Source organism: Pollicipes pollicipes, unplaced genomic scaffold, assembly GCF_011947565.3.
Source record: "Pollicipes pollicipes isolate AB1234 unplaced genomic scaffold, Ppol_2.1 Scaffold_6138;HRSCAF=7277_pilon_pilon_pilon, whole genome shotgun sequence".
Lineage (NCBI taxonomy): Eukaryota > Metazoa > Arthropoda > Thecostraca > Pollicipedomorpha > Pollicipedidae > Pollicipes > Pollicipes pollicipes.
In genome coordinates, this window is record NW_023596818.1 from 15,649,988 (window position 1) to 15,669,853 (window position 19,866).

The window sequence follows — 19,866 nt, forward strand, 5'->3', positions numbered from 1 at the left end:
CGATTCGGCTTTACGACATATTTACATCTACATCAGCCCACAAAGAACAGCGTTTTCACGCCGCCATAGCGTTGGTGCCTTATGACTTAGTAAAATGATGATGTCACAGCATTGCCACCCAGAATGCAGCAATGCAGGGGCTAAGTAGTACCAATCCCGAGATCTCGTTAAGCCCAATCCACCGGTGTTTCCGCTCAGCTGTGTCTTCATTACTGTGGAAACACCAGGAGGCAGGGGTGGCATCACCCCCCCCCCCCCCCTCTATCCATTTGCGTCATGAAAAACGACGAATCAGGGGCGAGCGCTAAGCAGACCGATCGGACCATTTTCAATTTGTGAGAGGCAGGCGTAAGTTTTTTACCTCCGCCCGTCCTGTCGCCATGCCCAGTCCCAGAGCCCGTCCTGCACCACATCCAGGTCCCAAAGCCTGCCTCTCTCCCTAGCCGGCTCCCAGAGCCCGTCCTGCACCACATCCAGGTCCCAAAGCCTGTCCCTCTCCCTAGCCGGCTCCCAGAGCCCGTCCTGCACCACATCCAGGTCCCAAAGCCTGCCTCTCTCGCTAGCCGGCTCCCAGAGCCCGTCCTGCACCACATCCAGGTCCCAAAGCCTGTCCCTCTCCCTAGCCGGCTCCCAGAGCCCGTCCTGCACCACATCCAGGTCCCAAAGCCTGCCTCTCTCCCTAGCCGGCTCCCAGAGCCCGTCCTGCACCACATCCAGGTCCCAAAGCCTGCCTCTCTCCCTAGCCGGCTCCCAGAGCCCGTCCTGCACCACATCCAGGTCCCAAAGCCTGTCCCTCTCCCTAGCCGGCTCCCAGAGCCCGTCCTGCACCACATCCAGGTCCCAAAGCCTGTCCCTCTCCCTAGCCGGCTCCCAGAGCCCGTCCTGCACCACATCCAGGTCCCAAAGCCTGTCCTCTCTCCTAGCCGGCTCCCAGAGCCCGTCCTGCACCACATCCAGGTCCCAAAGCCTGCCTCTCTCCCCAGCCGGCTCCCAGAGCCCGTCCTGCACCACATCCAGGTCCCAAAGCCTGTCCCTCTCGCTAGCCGGCTCCCAGAGCCCGTCCTGCACCACATCCAGGTCCCAAAGCCTGTCCCTCTCGCTAGCCGGCTCCCAGAGCCCGTCCTGCACCACATCCAGGTCCCAAAGCCTGCCTCTCTCGCTAGCCGGCTCCCAGAGCCCGTCCTGCACCACATCCAGGTCCCAAAGCCTGTCCCTCTCCCTAGCCGGCTCCCAGAGCCCGTCCTGTATCCATGCCCGACTCTCAGAGCGCGGCCCCCGCCTAACCCGCCTCCCGGAGCTCGTCCTGTCGTTTAACTCAGCTCTCGAAGCCCGTCCTGCCGCCATAACCAGCCCTCAAAGCCCGTCCAGCCGCCATAACCGACTCTCAGAGCCTTCCTCACGCCTATCCCGGCTCCCCGAGTTCGTCACCTGCCTTTAACGGCTTCTTGAACTCGTCCTCCCGCTCCCGAGTTCGCCCCCTGACTTTATCCAGCTTCCTGCTCTCTTGCCTTCAACAGCTCCTCGAGCCCGTCGACTCTCCCCGCCCCGCTCCCTGAGTTTGTCCCGCTGGTCTTGCTCGGTGGCCCCAGCACGTCATCCCGCCTTACCCGGCTGCCACAGCTCATCCTCGCTGTCGGAGCTGGCCGGCTCGCCGGAGGGCTGCAGCAGTCGATAGCGCGACATCTCGGATGGCGCGCCCTTCGACGGTGCGTTCCGCACGGTTCAGACGTCCGCCGAGGCTCCAACGTCCTTGAGAAGATGGTAGGGGACACGGCTGCACTTAGCGTTGTGTGCCGTTGTCGGTTGCTTGCGATAAACGGCGAGGAGAAACGGCATGTTTCTGGTGTCCGCGGATGTCAACAGACCCGTGGCAGTCTTCTGAGCTATAAGCGTAAGTGATTGAAGATGGTGTGCTGGACAGCAGACTCTCCGTCGCCCCCAGCGCCGTTCCAACCATCCACGCCAGCGTCGCGTCCACGCCGCCTCGACGGTGTGACGTCACGTATCAACAGCTGACTGGGCTGCCATCCACTTTCACTGCACGGGAGTGCCGGGCGGGGTACGGGCACGGGTCGCGTCCTGCCAGTGGGAAACCGGTGGTCGTCGCTACCCCCGGCACTTCGTCACACACCGTTGGCACTACGGACGTCGCTCACGTGTCACGCGGCACTTGTGGGTCACGCAACACTGTAAGCACAGCCGGATGCCTGGCGATGTGCCACCTGTTTGCTGTGTTTGGGTGACCTTCATGGAACAGCAACGTGTCTGCATGGTGGTGACATCTGTCGGCAAAATCGAGAACCGAGGGTATCGATCCAGTTAGTGCCTTGATGCTGCGGAGGATTTTGGCGCGGTTGATGTGTATCACTGGATAAATGAAAGAAACAGGCCAACATCATCTGTTTTTTTGCGGAGTGGCTTCCAATAATTCGTTTGGTTTCTTTCCACAGATAACCATAGATTTGGTATTCCGAATGAAATGTGTTTCGACCATTATCCTCAACAGTTGATTAGTATCAACACGGCATAGTTTTAAGATAGTAGGCGAGGATGATAGCCCGTACAGATACTCCACCCTTAAACTATTATGTCGGCTCATGCATCATGCCGTAAAACTGTCTGATCTTCTGGTTTCCAATGGAAGGCAATAGTTGCCCCAGTTCTCCCCCCACCACTCGCAACGGAATGATGGGTGTTTTACAATTAATGGGAGTAGCGGGGATATTTTGGTGGGCGAGAGACACTAACTGTTTTACTTTCATCAATATAATTGGGTTTTCTTGAGTTCGAATGTGTCAGTTATATGTCTTAGGGGAACGTCATTTATCTTCTATAACCCTTCGTCGCCAAGAGCATTGCGACCACTGTAAGCAAGCGACGGCTGTGATATTTACTTATGCGATTTAGTGAAACACGCCACTAGCAAACATATTCTTTTTTCAACAGATTTCCGTCTGACAAGCGCCAAATAAACCTTCGCTGATCAAGCAGTCGAGCTTCCGCTTAACACTAGGCTCCACGCCGTCACAGGTGCAGGCTAGCAAATCTGGCTTCCTTTGATGGATCGCTTGCGCGTTCATTGGAAAATTCTGTCATCGCTTTCTGAGGAATATTGCCTCTTATGCAAATTGGGAATTTTCTATGCTGCTGATCCGTACTGCAGACGGTTCTCTGGCCATTTTGAATGTCGTTATAGCGGTGCGAAGTCAGCGCCCTTAAGAGAGTATGCCACCTTTTTGGACTTCCTATTGTTAGATCAGACGCGTTCGATTTGATCAGTAATGTCAGTTTTCTCGAAATCCCTCTGAAAAGCCCAAAATTTTACTTGACGAAGCCGGTGCTGCTGGAAAAGTCTCAAAGGACTCCCTACTCACGACAATGAAAGTAATGCATTTCATTTGCCTTGTTCTTTCCACGTGTGTTCAAAATCATTGCAGCAATTTTCAAAACGTTTGTGTAATAATGACACGAAAGCTTGAAGCAGGCTGTTTAGACAACAAATATGCAAGCACAAAGCTACAGTCCCGTGAATTCAACGAAGCCTTCCAATATGGCTATTATTTTTCCCTATAATATTTACCACAGTGCCGTTTTTTCGACGCTCACTTTGGCTTCGGAAATAAAAGTATCACATGGTCCAAAGTGAAGCACTAGTTGCAACTCAACCAACGCACTTCTCGGGGACAGGCCCTTGCCGCCCGCTTGGCCAGTGACGAACACACTTTTATTTGCACCAGTTGAGGTGCCACGGATGCAGTGATGACGGCGGCCATCGTGACTGCAGAGAAGTGTGGTGCTGTTACAAAACGCTTGGGCACTGCGAAGGGACAGCCCAATTCGGATTCGAAAATAATGAAAATTGATATCGTTATTACGCCCCGACGGTGTTGCAGCGGCACTACACGGTGCAACTGTTGGAGGTAACTGGTCCTGACGTTCCATTGCGTTCGTTTTTGAAATATTTCCGCAAAGGTGGGGCATTCCCTCCAACGACCGGATCGCCGATAGGTGGCGCCGAGGAGTGCGGTTGAGCGTGGTAGACGCCATGTGTTATGTGAGCACTGTGCGTGTGTTTATAGCTCATATGCCCCGTGTTTGTGTCGGGCAATCTCATGGGTGCTCAACCTACCAATCAGCGGCTGCTAATCTCACTCTTCGCTAACGGCTGTTGTCCTCTGATGCCAGTGTAACAACCAGACCTAGACAGATGGTCACCGCTATCAGCTAATATGTCATGACAAATCCAGGGTGTTCAGCAGGAGACACATCGACCCATTCGGTGCCGATCCGACCGTCTTATCCTCTTTCTTGTTTCATCCTACATCCTCGCTACGTCCGCATGTCCGGGGCAGGCTGCGTGCGGCAGCCACAGCCCCCTATAGGGGGGACCCCGACCGGGGGTCCCGCGCAGGGGTTTCTGCGCGGCCCAAGGCTCGACGGCTGGTCCCCCAGGCGCATGTAGTTCTGTTCTACTGTTATCCATTTCACTTCATTCCATAGCCCTGAAATGATCATTTCTGGTCGAAATGGCTATTATCCAAGTAACTTAATAACCATTCGGTGTCATAACCTCGTAAACACATACCTTTTCACTTTTCACTTAGTTTTAGTTCGTCTCTTCCCGCTCCTCACTATAGGGGAGCGTGGTAGACGCAAGAAAAACGACATTTACACAAATTCGAGCTCGGCATCCGACATTGATACTGTCCTGGATGACGACGACGGAAGTGCCGCTAACCCCGCTTTGGCTGCCCGCTCACCAAATGACTCCCAAACGCCCTAGGCTCATTCCATTGGTTCGCACACTTCCGCCACGGTGTCTGGAGAGCACCGATCTCCATCCAACTCCCCTGGTTCCAACCCTCGCTCGACTTAGGCCACCCCGGTGCCTGCTCGCTCTGATGAACAGGCACGGGGTGGGGGATGCGAGCAGGGCGAGCAGTCACTGCTCGCCCTGCTCGCCCTGCTCGCTCTGATGAGCAGGCACGGGGTGGGGGATTCGAGCAGGGCGAGCAGGCACCGCTCGCCCTGCTCGCCCGCGAATCCAAGTACCGTGGTGGACTATCGACGTAAAAAATGTTGTTGCACGTCGGAAACGTGCATTGTGCTTCTTCGATGCTATCATGATGAGCCTCATCTTCTTGCCAGAAGTTATAAATGTGCTCGAGCAAGGCAAATTATAAGGAATGCCCGTAAAGGAGCCGCATCTCACCGATTATCTTTAATTTCAGGACAAACGATCTATTGGACACATTACCACTGGGTATTTTTTCATCACTTTTTGCTGATGATAGCGGAATTGGGCTCGGATGCCTGAATATGACCACAGGCTGCCACGACTCCAAGCTGCCCTAAACAAGGTGCAGCAGTAGTCAAAACGTTACGGGTTCTGTTCCTTCGATTTAACATCCGGCGTCATGGTCTTTAGTAAATACATGTGTGGTGGTCCCAATGTTCGGCTTCATCTGGAGAACACTACATTCCTTTCGTTTCATCTTTCAAATTTCTCGGTGTCGTACCTAACCTGAGATTGTCAATGAGAAAGCGCAGGTAACATGTTCGCTCCAACGGACTAAAGACCGAATTTCTTCCGCTGCATATCCGGGTCATGGTGAGGTGCCGACCGCCACAGTTTAGTACTACTACATGAGTCTTTATTTCTTTCCATCATTAATTACGGCTCCGTGGTATATGCGGGATGAGGTCAACACGATCTTCAACATCCGTCTTCCCTCCCTTCAAAACATGTTTTTACGAATTGCACAGTGTGCGCTTTTCCAACTTCGGCGCTTGAGGTGTATGCACATGTCATGCCGCCAACTCTCCAACGGATGGACCACGGAGTACGATATGTAACAAAGGTACAACGAAATCTCAATCATCTATCATTTATATCCATGCAGGATCCTGCCTTGCATTCTGCATAACTACATAGGGCCAGTGGGACGCCAGAAAGCTCTCACCATCGCATCTCGCACTGCGTTTTATTCTAGAACTCTTAATTTTGTTCTGCTGCGTTCTTCCACGCCGCCTACTTCAATAGTGACACCATGACGGTTTATTAACCGACGATTTTTTTTCTTTTTGATGATCTGAAACGCAGTGTGACAGCATCTTTTGTTTACCAAACGTTTGACCAACTAACGGTTTATTACGTTGTCATTTTATTTACACCAAAGATTCCACCGCTACCGACCACATTGGACGCCATAGTAATTTGCAGTATACATTGCGATATAAATTGTCGGTTACCAGATGACACTTCAGTTTATTCATCTATAATTTTATTTTTCTAGCGTTACGGCTAACAACACAACTATGCAACTTTAATCACAGGGCGCTGTACAATCAGTTACCGATCCAAATTCGCTCACCACCTCCTCGCCAACATCCTTAATCTCTGTCATATTTTATGCACCCAGGGGAAGTACACACCAATTCGGCGGACTCCATGCCATAGGCGGAATGGCATTGGCGCCGGCGGTGTACTTTTGGGCGCTCAACTGGGCTTATTGGCGCTGTATGAGGAAAATGCCCTCAGGCAAAAGTCCACCCTGATTTGGCCCCGGTTTTGGGGCCGTGCGAGGACCGAATCGTAAAAACATGTGTTGTGTCCCAACGAACCACTGTTTTGAATCACAAGAACTGTCCTTAAAGTGCCATACTCAACAGCATCACTTTAGCACATGTATCTTATTCTTGTCACATTCGTTTGGCTTATGAGACAAGAAAAACATTTGTTGGCGCTCGCCTTGGACTTTGGCGCCGTAAGCGTCCAGAATACCTTTGTGCTAGCATGAAAAACAAATGTATTTTTCGTCTCGAGTAAAGAAATTAGTTGGCATTAGCGTGCATAAAGTATATCAAATTGTGCTGCCTAGTTATAAATACTCTAAACTGTTACGACGCATTCATATGCTCTCATGTTCTTGTAGCACAACATTTTCCATTTTCGAATTTTTAGTTTTGCGTGAAGATCCATGAGGATCATATAACTTTCACTTGCTCTTACAAAGCACCTTCAGTTTAGGTTTTGGTACCAAAGAGCGTAAGGACAGCCACGAATATTTCAATAAGTGAAAGAGGAGCTTGACAGCATACCACTTCAGGACAGTTACGTTCATTTTGTGGTGAGAATAGGCCAGAAATTGATATTTTCAATTTTGTGAAATAAATACGTTCAGTCTGGGCGCCGTAACAGCGCGTTCTTCTCGTCCTCGTGCGGCGCCATTGAGGTGGGCCAAGGCGCCATTATGCTGTGTTATGCTGATTGTCCACTCGCAGCGCCTTTAGGGAGCTACATTTGGCGCCGTATGTGGAAAACATCCGAAGGCATCTTGTTAGAGTAAATAAGTGGACCTAAAACAGCACACCGGCACCCATGAAACTTCAAGAATTAAAAATAGGATACTGAGAGCATGTTAATACGGGGCAGAATAGTCTTTCGATTGTCAAAATGTGGCAGAAATGAATGTTTTACATGTACAGAAGCGTATTAAATCCAATATGGGCGCCATTGCAGCGATTTACGCCATGCGTCTCTCGATGCCATTACATAGTCTTGGACGCCATACTGTTGACTGCACACTTTCAGCGCATCTAGAAACCTAAGGTTGGCTTTGCATACAGAACTGCAAATGCTGCTCCATGCATTCTTTTTTAACATTCCGTCCTTAGATGATCTTTCAACTATTTTCTCTTTGAGCATTCCAGACTCAGAGCCTTCTTTCAGATTTATTCATTTTGAACATTCTAACCACTGCAATAGTTCATTGATTCTACATTGTTCCAATAAGATTGCCTTTCCATAAAAGTACGAGTGCAGCACCGTTTCAACCACCCATGTATCCGATTTGCTGCTGTGATATCAGCTTAAGAGCAGGGTTGTAGTTTCCCATTCAAGGGGGCTTCAGCACCCCCCCCCCCCCCCACAAGCCTTGAGCAGAAAGTGGAAGGGAATTCCGGGGTTATCCTGGAATTCTTATCTCAGGAAGGACCCTCTGTTACGTCCAAATAGACGCTGTTCACGAAATTTGGGCCTAAAAACGGGACCCCTCGCAGAGTCTCGACCTTGAATGAGGGCCCTCTCGCGCCCAGAGGCTACTCACGCCTCTCAAGCGGCGTAGCCAGGGTTTGGCCAAGGGAAGGGGCGAAATCGGGTTGCAGGACGGTCCCCAGTCAAGAGACTCCTTATCACTTCGATGCTCTATTTTTGTTGTTGTTGTTGTTGTTTTTGACAAGCGTCTTTCTCCGAGAGTCTTGGCATCTGAACAGCCCTCTCCTAATGCCCATAAGTCTCTAAGACAACCTCCGGTGGAATGAATATCTAACACAAATAAGGTCATGATTTGTCTATCCGGGAGAACGTTTTTGCCTCAGAATCCTATTTTGACGGCTCGGAGCCGTTTTTATATTTTAGAAGCGCGGTGGGTGTCTGAAATGACCAAAATTTAGCCGAGAGGCCCCGCAACCTCCAAGGAGGGGAAGAGGGAAGGCATGGATCCACCCCCACCCCTCCCCACAACCCTGATCCCTACCACTCATCGGTTACGCCATTGTGCCTCGTCAAGTTTAGAGCACAACAGTGACTTGAAGGCCCCTCTGGAATCAACACGAGCATGAGAAGCAGTGGAATGTAGGTAGTTGCTGAAACCATTCCAAAACAGCGATGGTGAAATATGGGTGGGCGCAGCGAGTTCAGTCTCATGGGCAGGTCCGTCAAAGACATCGGGCCCTCTTTGGAATACTCGCAGGTTGTGCGCCTGCTCCGATCACGAAAAACCATATGTATTCTCTTTGCTGGTTTGCCTATATGTCAAACATCTGAGATGCGACGCCGAATGATCGTTAGACCATCTGAAAATGATTGCATTGGAACAAATCCCATTGCAAGAAGAATGATCTGCCCTTTTTCAGAACTACGCTGAACTACTGTTTCCACATACAACGCCAAAGCTAGGTGCCAAAGCTTTCAAGACCCTTTCAAGTTTACTTTACAGCGTCATTGCGCCGTGTGAGGAACTTCCAGTTTCGGTAGACGTCCATCTACGACGCCACAAAGCGCCAAATCCACCAGGTTTCCGGGAATTGGATTTTTTTCCTTCGAAGCAGCTTTCAGACCATAGTGGTGCTTAGATTTCAAATAAATCGACATGACGGTAATTCTGTATATGTGTCTCATCCAATCCATACATATGGCCTTCAAGAAAACACTGCCTTCATTTCGAAAAAGTGCAAACAGCCGGTGCCAGTATTACCGTCCGAGGAGTGAAAGTCCAGTTCGTTTAATTTCTTGTCACTGTTCATCTCTTTTGGCGCCCGATGGTGAAATCTCCGTGACAGGTAGGTATCACGGTTAGTGAGCGGGCTGACCAATATGCCAAGGACGCTTTGACATCCTCTCCTATCACAGAGATCCCCGTTGATTATACGTCTCCGTAATTTTCTATTCGCACACTGACAAAATATTTTTGGCTACGACGATGGACAGACACCACTAGGTCACAGCTTCATGTCATTAAACCCGACGTGACGCCTTGGCCATCAGTGTACCGTTAATACCGTTTGGAGCAGAAGGTGTTGGCTCGTCTAAGAATTGGACACCACACTCACGCAGAGTCACATATATTTACATCACCCTCGTCGCCACTGTCAGCCGTGCTCTCATCCACTTTCAATTAAACATACAATGAGTGCACCAAATTACAACACCAACGCAAAAATATGAAGTACTGCTGTCGCCGTCACATCGCCACATCACATCGTCAGATCAGATTATCTTTTCTTAAAATAAATAACTTCTTAGTGATGACCTCTCTCATTTGACCCTCTTTCAAATTGCTCAGACTAACCGGCCTGCTCCAACCAATTCAAAAGTCAATAACGAATTTGCCACATTTTTCGTTACTTACCTAAGACACAATTTACTTGATTTCTTATTTAATTCACAGTTCATTTGTGCTAATTTTTTCCTGGCATAAAAGGGTTCCGTGTGACGAAGCACTGAAACACATAAAATGCAAATGGTGCCGAGATGATTCAGTATGCCATGTATCCTGCCAACGGCATTTGAATCTGTGGTCCGGGATCCGTCCCGCCCTCGAGGACGTGTTTCTCTATATATCAGTCCCGTGTTGGTGTCTTCGAGGTGTCGATACCGATGCTTTCAATTTGATCAGCACAACCAACGCAGAAGTTTCGCCATTCTGTACACGTAATGAAAACGTTGTCACAGCTAGACTGCGCGTTCCAATGTGCTGGGGGTATGCGAGCAACGATGCGCCGGGGCTATGCACTTCGATGAAGCCTTCGAGTTATTTCAACCACAGATGGTTCAGTTCTTTCGCCATCACGGAGCCTCTTGGTCCGAAATTCTGGTATGGTAGAATAGGCATGCATGGTGGAAAGGAGAGCGCCGACTGGCGCGCGACGCAAGAACCATCATTGACGGAGAGCTGCTTTGAATAGTGTGCAAAACCAAGGAAACGGCACACACACTGCTGGTTTCTTCTGCAGACATCGGCTCAATACGGCTGCACACGCAAAGAAAATTACACAAGAGAAACCCCTGAGAAAAATAACAATCCATTCCAAACCAGGATCATATCACGGAAATCAGGAAGCTGGAGACAATATGCTTGTGAACTGCTACAGAAGCCCGAGCTACGGCTGCTATAGAGCCCCGTTTTTCCTGTGGTGCATAACCATGAGAAAAAGGGCATTGACGGGCTTTCGTCAAACTGTGTGAGATGATGTATCTGAACAACAGTGAATGAGACCTTAAACAGGTCACATTGGCAAGCTGCCAATGCCATAGTTTTGTTTTCAGGACAATGAATTTAATGTACGAAGTCTCGAAAAGCTCACCTGAGTTAATCTGCTGTTAGATATAAGCATTGTTGTCACTTTCAAAGCAGCATCTAGCCGACACAAACTAAAGAAAAACGTCTTAAATCGTGAACTGTCAAAGTCAAAAACCTCCAATTTTCACAACACTTGCGCAGAAGAATGGAAACTCGGCTAAGCAAGCTTTAAACACCTTGCTCAAAGCCGCCCAGATATTTGTGGGGAAAATGCGTAGGCAAGGTGGTTTCTGAGGCTCTTCTCGTGACGCGAGGAGTAAAAAGCGTGCGTATAGTTTTTGGTCTATTTGGCGTGATACGCCACGAAGTTATCATACTCACAAAGAAAAACCGAGTAACAGTCACAATAAACCCTACGTACCTCCAAATTGAAAAATGCATCAGCTACTGATAATCAAATTGCAAGCATCACCGCGGTATAAGTGTCACCACCGTTGGAGTGTGACCACGGCTCGCTCCGGCCCACCCTTGGCACCACCGGCCTTCGCGGTCCGCCACTCCAGGTAGCCCCGATGTAGTCACGTTCCCCATGTCTGCCGGACGGAACTTATGCAGACCTCAAGTATACACTGCTGGTTTATGGTAACCTATATCTCACAGCTTTCAAGGATTGCTGCTGTGGGCGCTCTTGTAGGCGCTTAACTGCGCCCCGAGTCTTACTGACGACATAGCATGACAGCACGAAATCAGAGACACCACGAACTTCTAGTGCAGGGAATCGCACTGTTTTTCGCTCGCGTGATCTGCTTCGCATGAGCATAGAGATACTTTATGTCCCTGTGCTAGTGCGTATCAAACCAAACTAAAGGCGAAGATTGCCTTTGTAAACACTAGGCCTTGAGTTGTTCCACCACTGTCCCACCTGCTAGTTTCTTCTCAAAGGTGACCCAACAGGAAACAGATTCGTGAGGGGCATGGCCGACGTTGCGATTAAGGGCAGCCAGTCTGGCCAGCGTTGCGATTAAGGGCAATGCGAGGTCATCCAGCGCTGGATTCGCAGGAAGGGAACTAAATGACGATCTATGCGGCTGCTGGAATGTCTTCCGCCATTCGAGAGGCGACTACAGGAGTCCACGTGTTGGGTTTTGGAATATCTATATGAAGTGGGGAACAAGTTGTGCTGGACACAGGTTTAGAAAAGATCACGAGTATGGAAGATCGTGTGGGTAAGGCGCTTGTTAGATATCGGGTGTGTATCATGCCCAAAATGTTAGTTTGCTCTTTTTTGGCAAAACTTACTCAATTTACACTACTCTTGCAACTATCAACACAAAGGACAAAGTTTTAATGCAAGCTTTCCTAAATCTCCTCCATGGTTTAAAACTAGCATGCTGGTGGCATGCAAACGGTTTGGTAGTTGTTGGATGCAACTGATCAGTAATGAGTAGTGGGTGGCTATGGACAGTGACCATTGCCCCATGGATAGTGGGTGGGTTGGGCGAAGAAAACATTACTCTGAAGGCCCCTGCTGGCGACTGTTAGTTGCCGCTGGCATGTCGATGTGGTATGACCGATACAGCGCATGTCTAGCGCGTCAGATACCAGCGACTGCACCGAAAACACAACATGCCCACATGTCTGCATGGAATGCCACTGGCACCTTCCGTCTGTGGCCGCATTCACGTTTTCACTTTGCCGGATGACAGATAAATAGATCATAGTCTAGACGGATTACGAGAACGAAACCTGAGTTTTCGAAGCACTGGCAACGCCACCGGTCAGCAGAGGGTCAAGTTGCCCTACCAATTACAGAAAGTTAGCATTAACCATGTGGTGCTGGTTGGCCACAACCAGTCAAAAAACTGCCTTTGACCCGGCCCCTCCTGCCTCCTCAATTTGCGATCGGTGAGCGAAGCATCGCACAAAATCCTGTAGAAGTAATTCACTCGGTTGGATCGGCGTTAGTTGCAGGCTTCTTTAAGCATCCTGAGCGCCGGCTTCAAGTTCCCATTCACGGTCGGTTTGGTTCCCTGATTTTGAGTTGAAACTGGATGCTGTCTGCGGACATTTATCCAGCATCTTTCCAAAATCCAGCTCTCTTGAAAGACTTCCTGGCACACCTATCCAGGTCATTCGACAAGTTGCATGTAGATAAGTATCCTTGTTTAGCAGTGGACTGTTCGCTTTTCGCAACAAATGTGGGTGGCACCAAGTGAATGCTTCGTACTATCTGAATTCCATCACATTTAAATGAGTTCGCGCTGTGAACTGAACGATATCATCAGAAGACTGGGCAATATCATATACATCATGTGTTTTCGTGCCTGCTGAACCTGGCGATGCAGGCGCTCCGGGCTCAAGCTCATGCCGCTGGAGGACGAGAGAACGATCTCTTTCCCCGTCCACGGAGACGGCCACGGTACTTCAGCTCCAACTCCTGTGCACAAATCCGATACCGGCCACTGGCTGTGACTGCGTTGCTTCGTTCCCACCGAGTTACGACTCGTTACGACCAAGTAAATCCGGTCGGTCGAGCGGGCACGACCGGGAACCTTTCAAGCACGTCGTCCCCTGGTGCCCTTAAAACAGATACAGCTTCGTCCTACATACGGGCGTCTCTGTCGCTGGGTCGGGTTCGGCGCCTGTCCGGTCGGGTGGGCGTACTTCACAGCCTACGGGCATATCATTTTAACTCGTAAATTCACCAATCAGTTTCCGAGATAGGAACACGAGATAGCTCGCACAGAACGAGATCGCTAAAAAGTTGCCAAGAAACCAAGGTCAGGTACGTGGGTTACACTAAGAACATCCTGGATTTTCCAGAATGTTGGCACGTGCGGCTGCAAAAATCTTCTCGGTGCGACGGCACCGGCTGGGCCCGAAGTGGGTCAGGGTCACACCGGATCATCTGCCCGGCGTCCGACTGTGGTGGAGGTGAAGAGCTGTGTCCTGATTGGCTGCCTGGGACGGCGCACCACTCCGCGGTGCTGCGATCGGCGGAACGGTACGCGGCCGTGCGAGAGGTTTATCGCGTCTGGCGTGCTCGGGGCAGTGTGCGGAACTGCTGACAGGGCAGTGGATAGACGTATTCCATGCATGATGTATTAAACGTATCATTTAAAATTGCATTGCTTGCTGTAATTTTCATGTTGCTGATATCCATGACGACGGCCCCAGCCTGGAATCCTGCGGGCACTTTAATTCAGTCTACAAAGTACTGTGGTGAGATGAGCCCAGGCATGAGTTCTGCGGCTGCGCCGACGAAGCAGCGGAAATTTATGATGCAATGGCCCTTTTCAGGCAGACATGATATACTGACACAATTTGTTGACAAGCAAACTGCGCGAAAATTAGGGTAAAAACGGATCAAACCTAGCCGTTAATACCGCCAAACCCTCATCTTGCCACGGAATTGTTCAAAGTTTATCATCAAGTACCTATCCAAAATTTTGTCTTTACGAATTTGGTACCATGCAGCCGAATAATAAAATGCCGCAAACGTAAAATGACAGCTGGATATATGATCACGAAACAAAAACACTTTCGGTGGTATAGTTCCTGCCCATTCAGATAAAACTGATGTCACCAGTGGGTTTCACTCCTGTTCATCCTAGCTTTGGTATATTTCAGATTCGGTACTGAATTATATCCCTGTCTAATAACCACAGTACGATACATCTATATGGATTGATAGGAGAAAAGTGCATGCAAATATAGAGCTGACTGCCACGATTCACTTTTGGCGCCGTCCTTTAATCAACATTGCAATGGGTCTGGCCGTGTTGAAATATGGATGAGCGAGAACGTGATTAAACTGAAGAGAGCGTGCGCACGCGTCGCCGCAGCGTTTAAAGCAAACTAATGGCATTCCTGCCAGAGCTGAAATGCTGCGAGGCGAAGCTGACAACAAAATAGCAGCGTCTGTTCTACCTAGACCAGAGCACACATAAGCGGAAGCCACAGAAAGTAACGTCATCCATCCTGGCACTGGCAAACTGACACTTCTACACAACCGAGCAGTAAACCCGCTTCGCCTACCCTGGTTATTGTACGGCTCAACCCTGAACAGCTCGGCCGGCCGCCATACACAGTCACCGCTTAGCTTTGTGTGACATACCTCTGCGGTTAGTTCGTGACTCGGTGGGAGCGCGACACCGGCGCCTGCCCCGGTCCCACTGTACAGACGAGTCGTGTATTGTGTCTTACTAATGCAACATGCAACGACACCACACGATGATCTTGGCCTACTGGCCAGTGTGGCCTGACGGGTACGGTGTAATCTGTGATATAACCTCCGACTGTATAGCAAACGCCGGCTGCCTGCACGGTGAAGAGTTCTCCAACTTACCGACATGCATGTGTACACACAGCATGGATGTATATTTTCGTGCTGGCACTTACGACTGTTTGGTTTACTAGCTCTTCGTATAACGTTCTAGAACATATTGTGAGTGATGTGGTGCACCAAACAAATGGACTCGCTTATAACAACGTAGGGGGCGCATGAGACCAGAGACGACTATGTATGCCGGGTTTCCATGCCGAGAGAGAAAAATGGTACTCTGGACGGTCAGAGCAGCAGTGATCACGTGGGACGGCTGATCTCAGTCCAGGGGGAGGCACCGCCAGTCAGAGGAGCTCTCACTCTACAGGGGCTTTGGAAGGCCAGAGCAGCAGTGATCATGTGGGACGGCTGATCTCAGTCCAGGGGGAGGCACCGCCAGTCAGAGGATCTCTCAGTCTACAGGCACGGTGCCCATCATACTTTATGGAAAGTGCTACTCGGTGCCGTCACATGCTTCTCGTGAAGACGTTTACGATGTTCTTCTCGGCAGAGGCGGCATAAAATCCCAGCTAGGAAATCCGTGAGCGGTAGACATTGGGTAAGGCACGCTTCCTTAAGAGGCAAGGACGCTACCTGGGCGACACTAAAGATGAGAGCTATCCTGTTCTACCGGAAAAAAACACTTTGTTCTACGTTATTACTGCCCACCCGAATGAACCCCAATCCCTCGTGTGAAGAGCCTAACACGTCAAGAAAAAGAGGAATTAGCATTGCAAACGTGCGCTTCAAAGTTCCCAAAACCCCAGCCTTTGCGGTATATTAGGCAACGGTCCTCCGTACTGACCCTGTATGCCACTGAAGGGAACTAGAGGGGCGAATTCGTAGGGGCCGAAGTCGATTAGGGGCACGATGAATGAATGCAGCGTAGGTAATAGTGGGGCGAATGTGTGGACTTGGAGGAAAGTCGGTAAATTATAAGCACCAGCGGAAGCAACGGCTGCTCAGCATAAGGGAGATAAACGAATTATAATACATTACAACTACGTTAAGGCCATTTAATATTGACTTCGAAGACATCTCGCGGTAGGCAAGATGCCTGGCAGAGCGTATCGTAACCCAAGTCGTGTCAGGCAGGTGTAGTATGGGAAGAACCACTCCACGGACTCTTCCCAACATTGCTGTTTTCCTAATCTCGACCTCACCCTCCATCGTGGGCGGTGTGGCACCTATGTGTCGCGCAAGGATTTGTTCAATCTCACACTTGTATATGGTTCTGGAGGAAGCACGGCGTGCAGCTTATTGCTGAGTGCAGTTTTTTTTTGCAAGACGGCCAGGCTGCACGAACACACGAGGACCCCGCTAGCATTAGATGAAAAAGGCATCAAGAAGCAAAACAGTTCACCACCGGCCACGCAAGATCCAAAGTTCAAGAATCGAACCATCAGATTACTGGAAAAGGCTCCAGAATTTTGAAAAAACAATTTACGGCTTAAAGAGGCAAGATGGCGTCCCAAATCCACCTCCAGAGTCTTCGCAAGACACAAAAGCTCCTATAGAGGAATTGTGAACATTGTTGCAAAAGGTTGCATAATGCTGCGAAAGCAGTTTAGGCTAAACAAAGCAAGATAGCGCCCTATAACCACCTGCAGTGCTCTCGCAATACAAGAGCCCCTCAAGAGTGATACTGAAAGTTGTTAGAAAAGGTTACAGGGTGTTACCAGCGCTTTACCTCCAAATAAGGCAAAGAAGTGCCCGAAGAACGCTGCCATTGTCTTAAAGAGCATCAAGAGCTCTCTTAAACCAATGATGAAAAAACTGCAAAGTTACACAGATTTCTTGCACAGCACGCACCACGTTGCAACTCTACCTTAGGTCAATAATGGATGTTATCATGCCACGTCAAAGACCAAGTTTTCCAGAAAATCGCACTTGTCAGCTTTGCAACACCATACATATTACGCCATGCCTGGCGCCAGCACGAAACTACAGCAAGCGTGCTCCTTTTTCCTTTTCAAGTTCAATGGGTGATATTTTAAGTGTTTGAGCTTACAGTCATGACACATGGGCACGAAAATGTACCAATGTCGGTCCGCGGCGCGTGCTCCGCGGCATCGCCGGCTGCCGCCCGCCGGCCGCGCCAACCCATGCATCGCCTTGCAGTGTTCCTAAAAAACCCGTGGTTCCTCAGAAACCAGAGAAGCTTTGAACACGTTTTCGGCATCAAAACATTCGCAACAAAAACATCATGAGCTGCTGAAAATTTGGGCGCTATTGCACCCGCTGCAGGAGAGGTATCCTAAAAAAATCCCTATGGTGCCGCATCAACCCTCCCTCTTATCAGGGCAAGAGTTCAAGGATAAGTGTTGAGCGTAAATTTACGCGAGTATTATTAGAAGGTATCAGTCGACGAGGAGGAAACCTGCATCCAACAGGTCACTCATGGTCAGGGTAAGCATTGCATGAAGCCCAGAGTGCTAACCCCAATCCCCACAAACCAGCTCGCTAGACGAGACCCGAAACATGAGGTGTATAGTTGTGAAGGCAACTAGCATTTGTGGTCCACACAATGAGACACACCAGGGGCTTTTTTATTCGTGCATGAATTGATAATTGAAACCCATATGTGCAAAGAGGGAGGGGTGATAATAAAGCAACTCTCAGGCAAGTGCATACAGATTGTTTCCACTGATTCATTGCAAAGGCGGCTGTACTGGATAACTTCTCCCTTTCAAACATACGGTTGGTAGTTGCCTCTTGGTTGTGCTGCCGGTTTCAGAAACGCCGTGGCCGCTGGTTTATATCGCGTGACCTCGAGAATATTTAGCGGTGAGCACACCTAACCAAGAGTCTAATGAGAAAATCATGCATAAGCAAATGTGCAATATGTTGCAACATCATTGATGGTATTTTATACCATGTTATGTTCTGAACAAAACATATACATCATGAGACGATCACGTCAAGAGGCAGGCCAGAAACTGGCGGAAAAATAAGCTGATGAAAAGACCTTGGTAATGCAACAAATATGCAATCAGACACAATGACCGATGATCCAATTAAAAACTACTCAACACGTTGTGTACCACAACTATTTTTTCAGCGACGTCGCGGCCCTGCTCTATCCTGTCCAGGTGGGCACATAGACGCAAGCCGAATCCATTTATTTTGCGGCGGAAGTAAATGTTTTGAAAGGCACAAGATTTATCGGTCTAAACTCACGCTACGGAAAACTGAAACACTTAGCTAAAATGACGCATTGTTAGGGCATATAATCCAAAGGATTGATGGAAGAGTAAAACGTTGGTTAATTTGTGGTGGCCTTACTGTAAATACGTGCAGATGTGCAATCCAATGTTTTCTTGACGGGAGGGGCGGGTTTCTAGTACTGTCGATATACTTCCTAGAGCCCCCTCCCCCCCCCCCCCGCCACCACCCAAAAAGAGCATCCTGCGACCCTAGAAACACCTTGGTTGCGTCTCTACACGCGTGATAATAACTTTTCGGCTATACCCCGTACACTTATTCTCAACTTCGCGTCGCCAAATCCCACATTGGCTGCTGGGACTATTGCCTCTCAAACATATGTTTTCAAGAGACCTGTTGCAATTGACCAGTGCTAACAAATTATATAGGTATGACTCTTTCAACTTTTACGCTTGCCATAAGGCAGCTATGCAAAGACCAAAAAGCAATGCTTTCAACGTCTTTTACTAAAAGTTCCACAAAATTGCGATGCTATATTTACCAGCAGATCACACTTACTTTCGTTCGGCTTCGGAGATCCCATTTCAACAGTCATTTCGTCTGCGGTTCCCGTCCGCGGGGAGGACAGACGCCTCCTCCAGCTCGAACAGATGGACCCCACCCCAGGCGCGAGAGGCAACAGGCACGGACGGACTAACGACGACGCACCGTCGACGTCGACGCTCGCCGACACCGACGCGCGGGGCGCACCGGCGGTGCCGCAGGCAGAGGCGTTGCCAGGCACGAGGCAGGGGAGGGCGCATCACGGGCACAAGCTGCTGTCCGCCCGTGTTTGCCAGGTGACATCTGCTCTGATCCACGGGTCTGTCGGCAGGCCACATGCAAGCGTCATGGCAGATGGTCTGTGATGGCCCGTGTCCTGTGTCTGCGCGTGATGGCCTAGCAGTCCCAGCCGTCACTATGGTACAGCCACAGATCAGCCAAGACGAGTTATACAGATCTTTATGTGGTCGGTAGAGGCACCGTGCAAGTGCAAAGCCACATTTTGCTCGCACATGTATGTTAAGAGGAGCACGAATGACAAGGTTAAGACCAAGATCGTAAAGCTGCCAGCTGAAATGGTGTGTCCGCATCACACATTCATTCACATTCGCGAGTGTATTCCCCACATCACACTCGGGGTATAGCGTCGCATTTTACGCAATGTGCACCTAATGTAGCAGGTACAGACCGCTGCAGGAAGACATCTGTCATGCGTTACAGACATAAAGTATAGATTCCCAATGGGAGAGGAGTCAACTTTCCCTGATGGAATATACTACAATCATGAGGCAGCAATATTCCATTTGCGCAAACAGCTCCGTTTTTGCGGACGGTCTGCTGTCTGCTGTCTGCTGTCTCATTAATTTCCCATCCATGTGATCGAAGACCAAGTTCGGAGGCACGCCCCTGCTCACGTCCGTCACATCCACGCCGTCAGCGAGGTGAGAACACGGGCAGCCAAATGCATCATCCCAACGTGAATGGTCATCGATTCGGGGAGTGTGGCAGGTGACGGCACAGAGGCCGTGTTGA

The 19,866-nt window shown here is 49.7% G+C and overlaps 1 protein-coding gene across 2 annotated transcripts in view; it reads right to left on the reverse strand.

Annotated features, from left to right (window-relative positions):
- The window catches only part of LOC119105929 (solute carrier family 15 member 2), a 59,955-nt gene extending 40,969 nt beyond the window's left edge, over positions 1–18,986 (reverse strand). Inside the window, exon 1 of one of the 2 annotated variants that reach the window (XM_037229499.1) lies at positions 18,850–18,986. In XM_037229499.1, the coding sequence (XP_037085394.1) occupies positions 18,850–18,886 (37 nt within the window). In that variant the 5' untranslated portion in view covers positions 18,887–18,986. Of the gene's footprint in view, positions 1–1,607; positions 2,182–18,849 lie in introns of those variants that run through there. The other variant, XM_037229497.1, reaches the window with a different exon arrangement.
- Between the last annotated feature and the right edge of the window lie 880 nt (positions 18,987–19,866).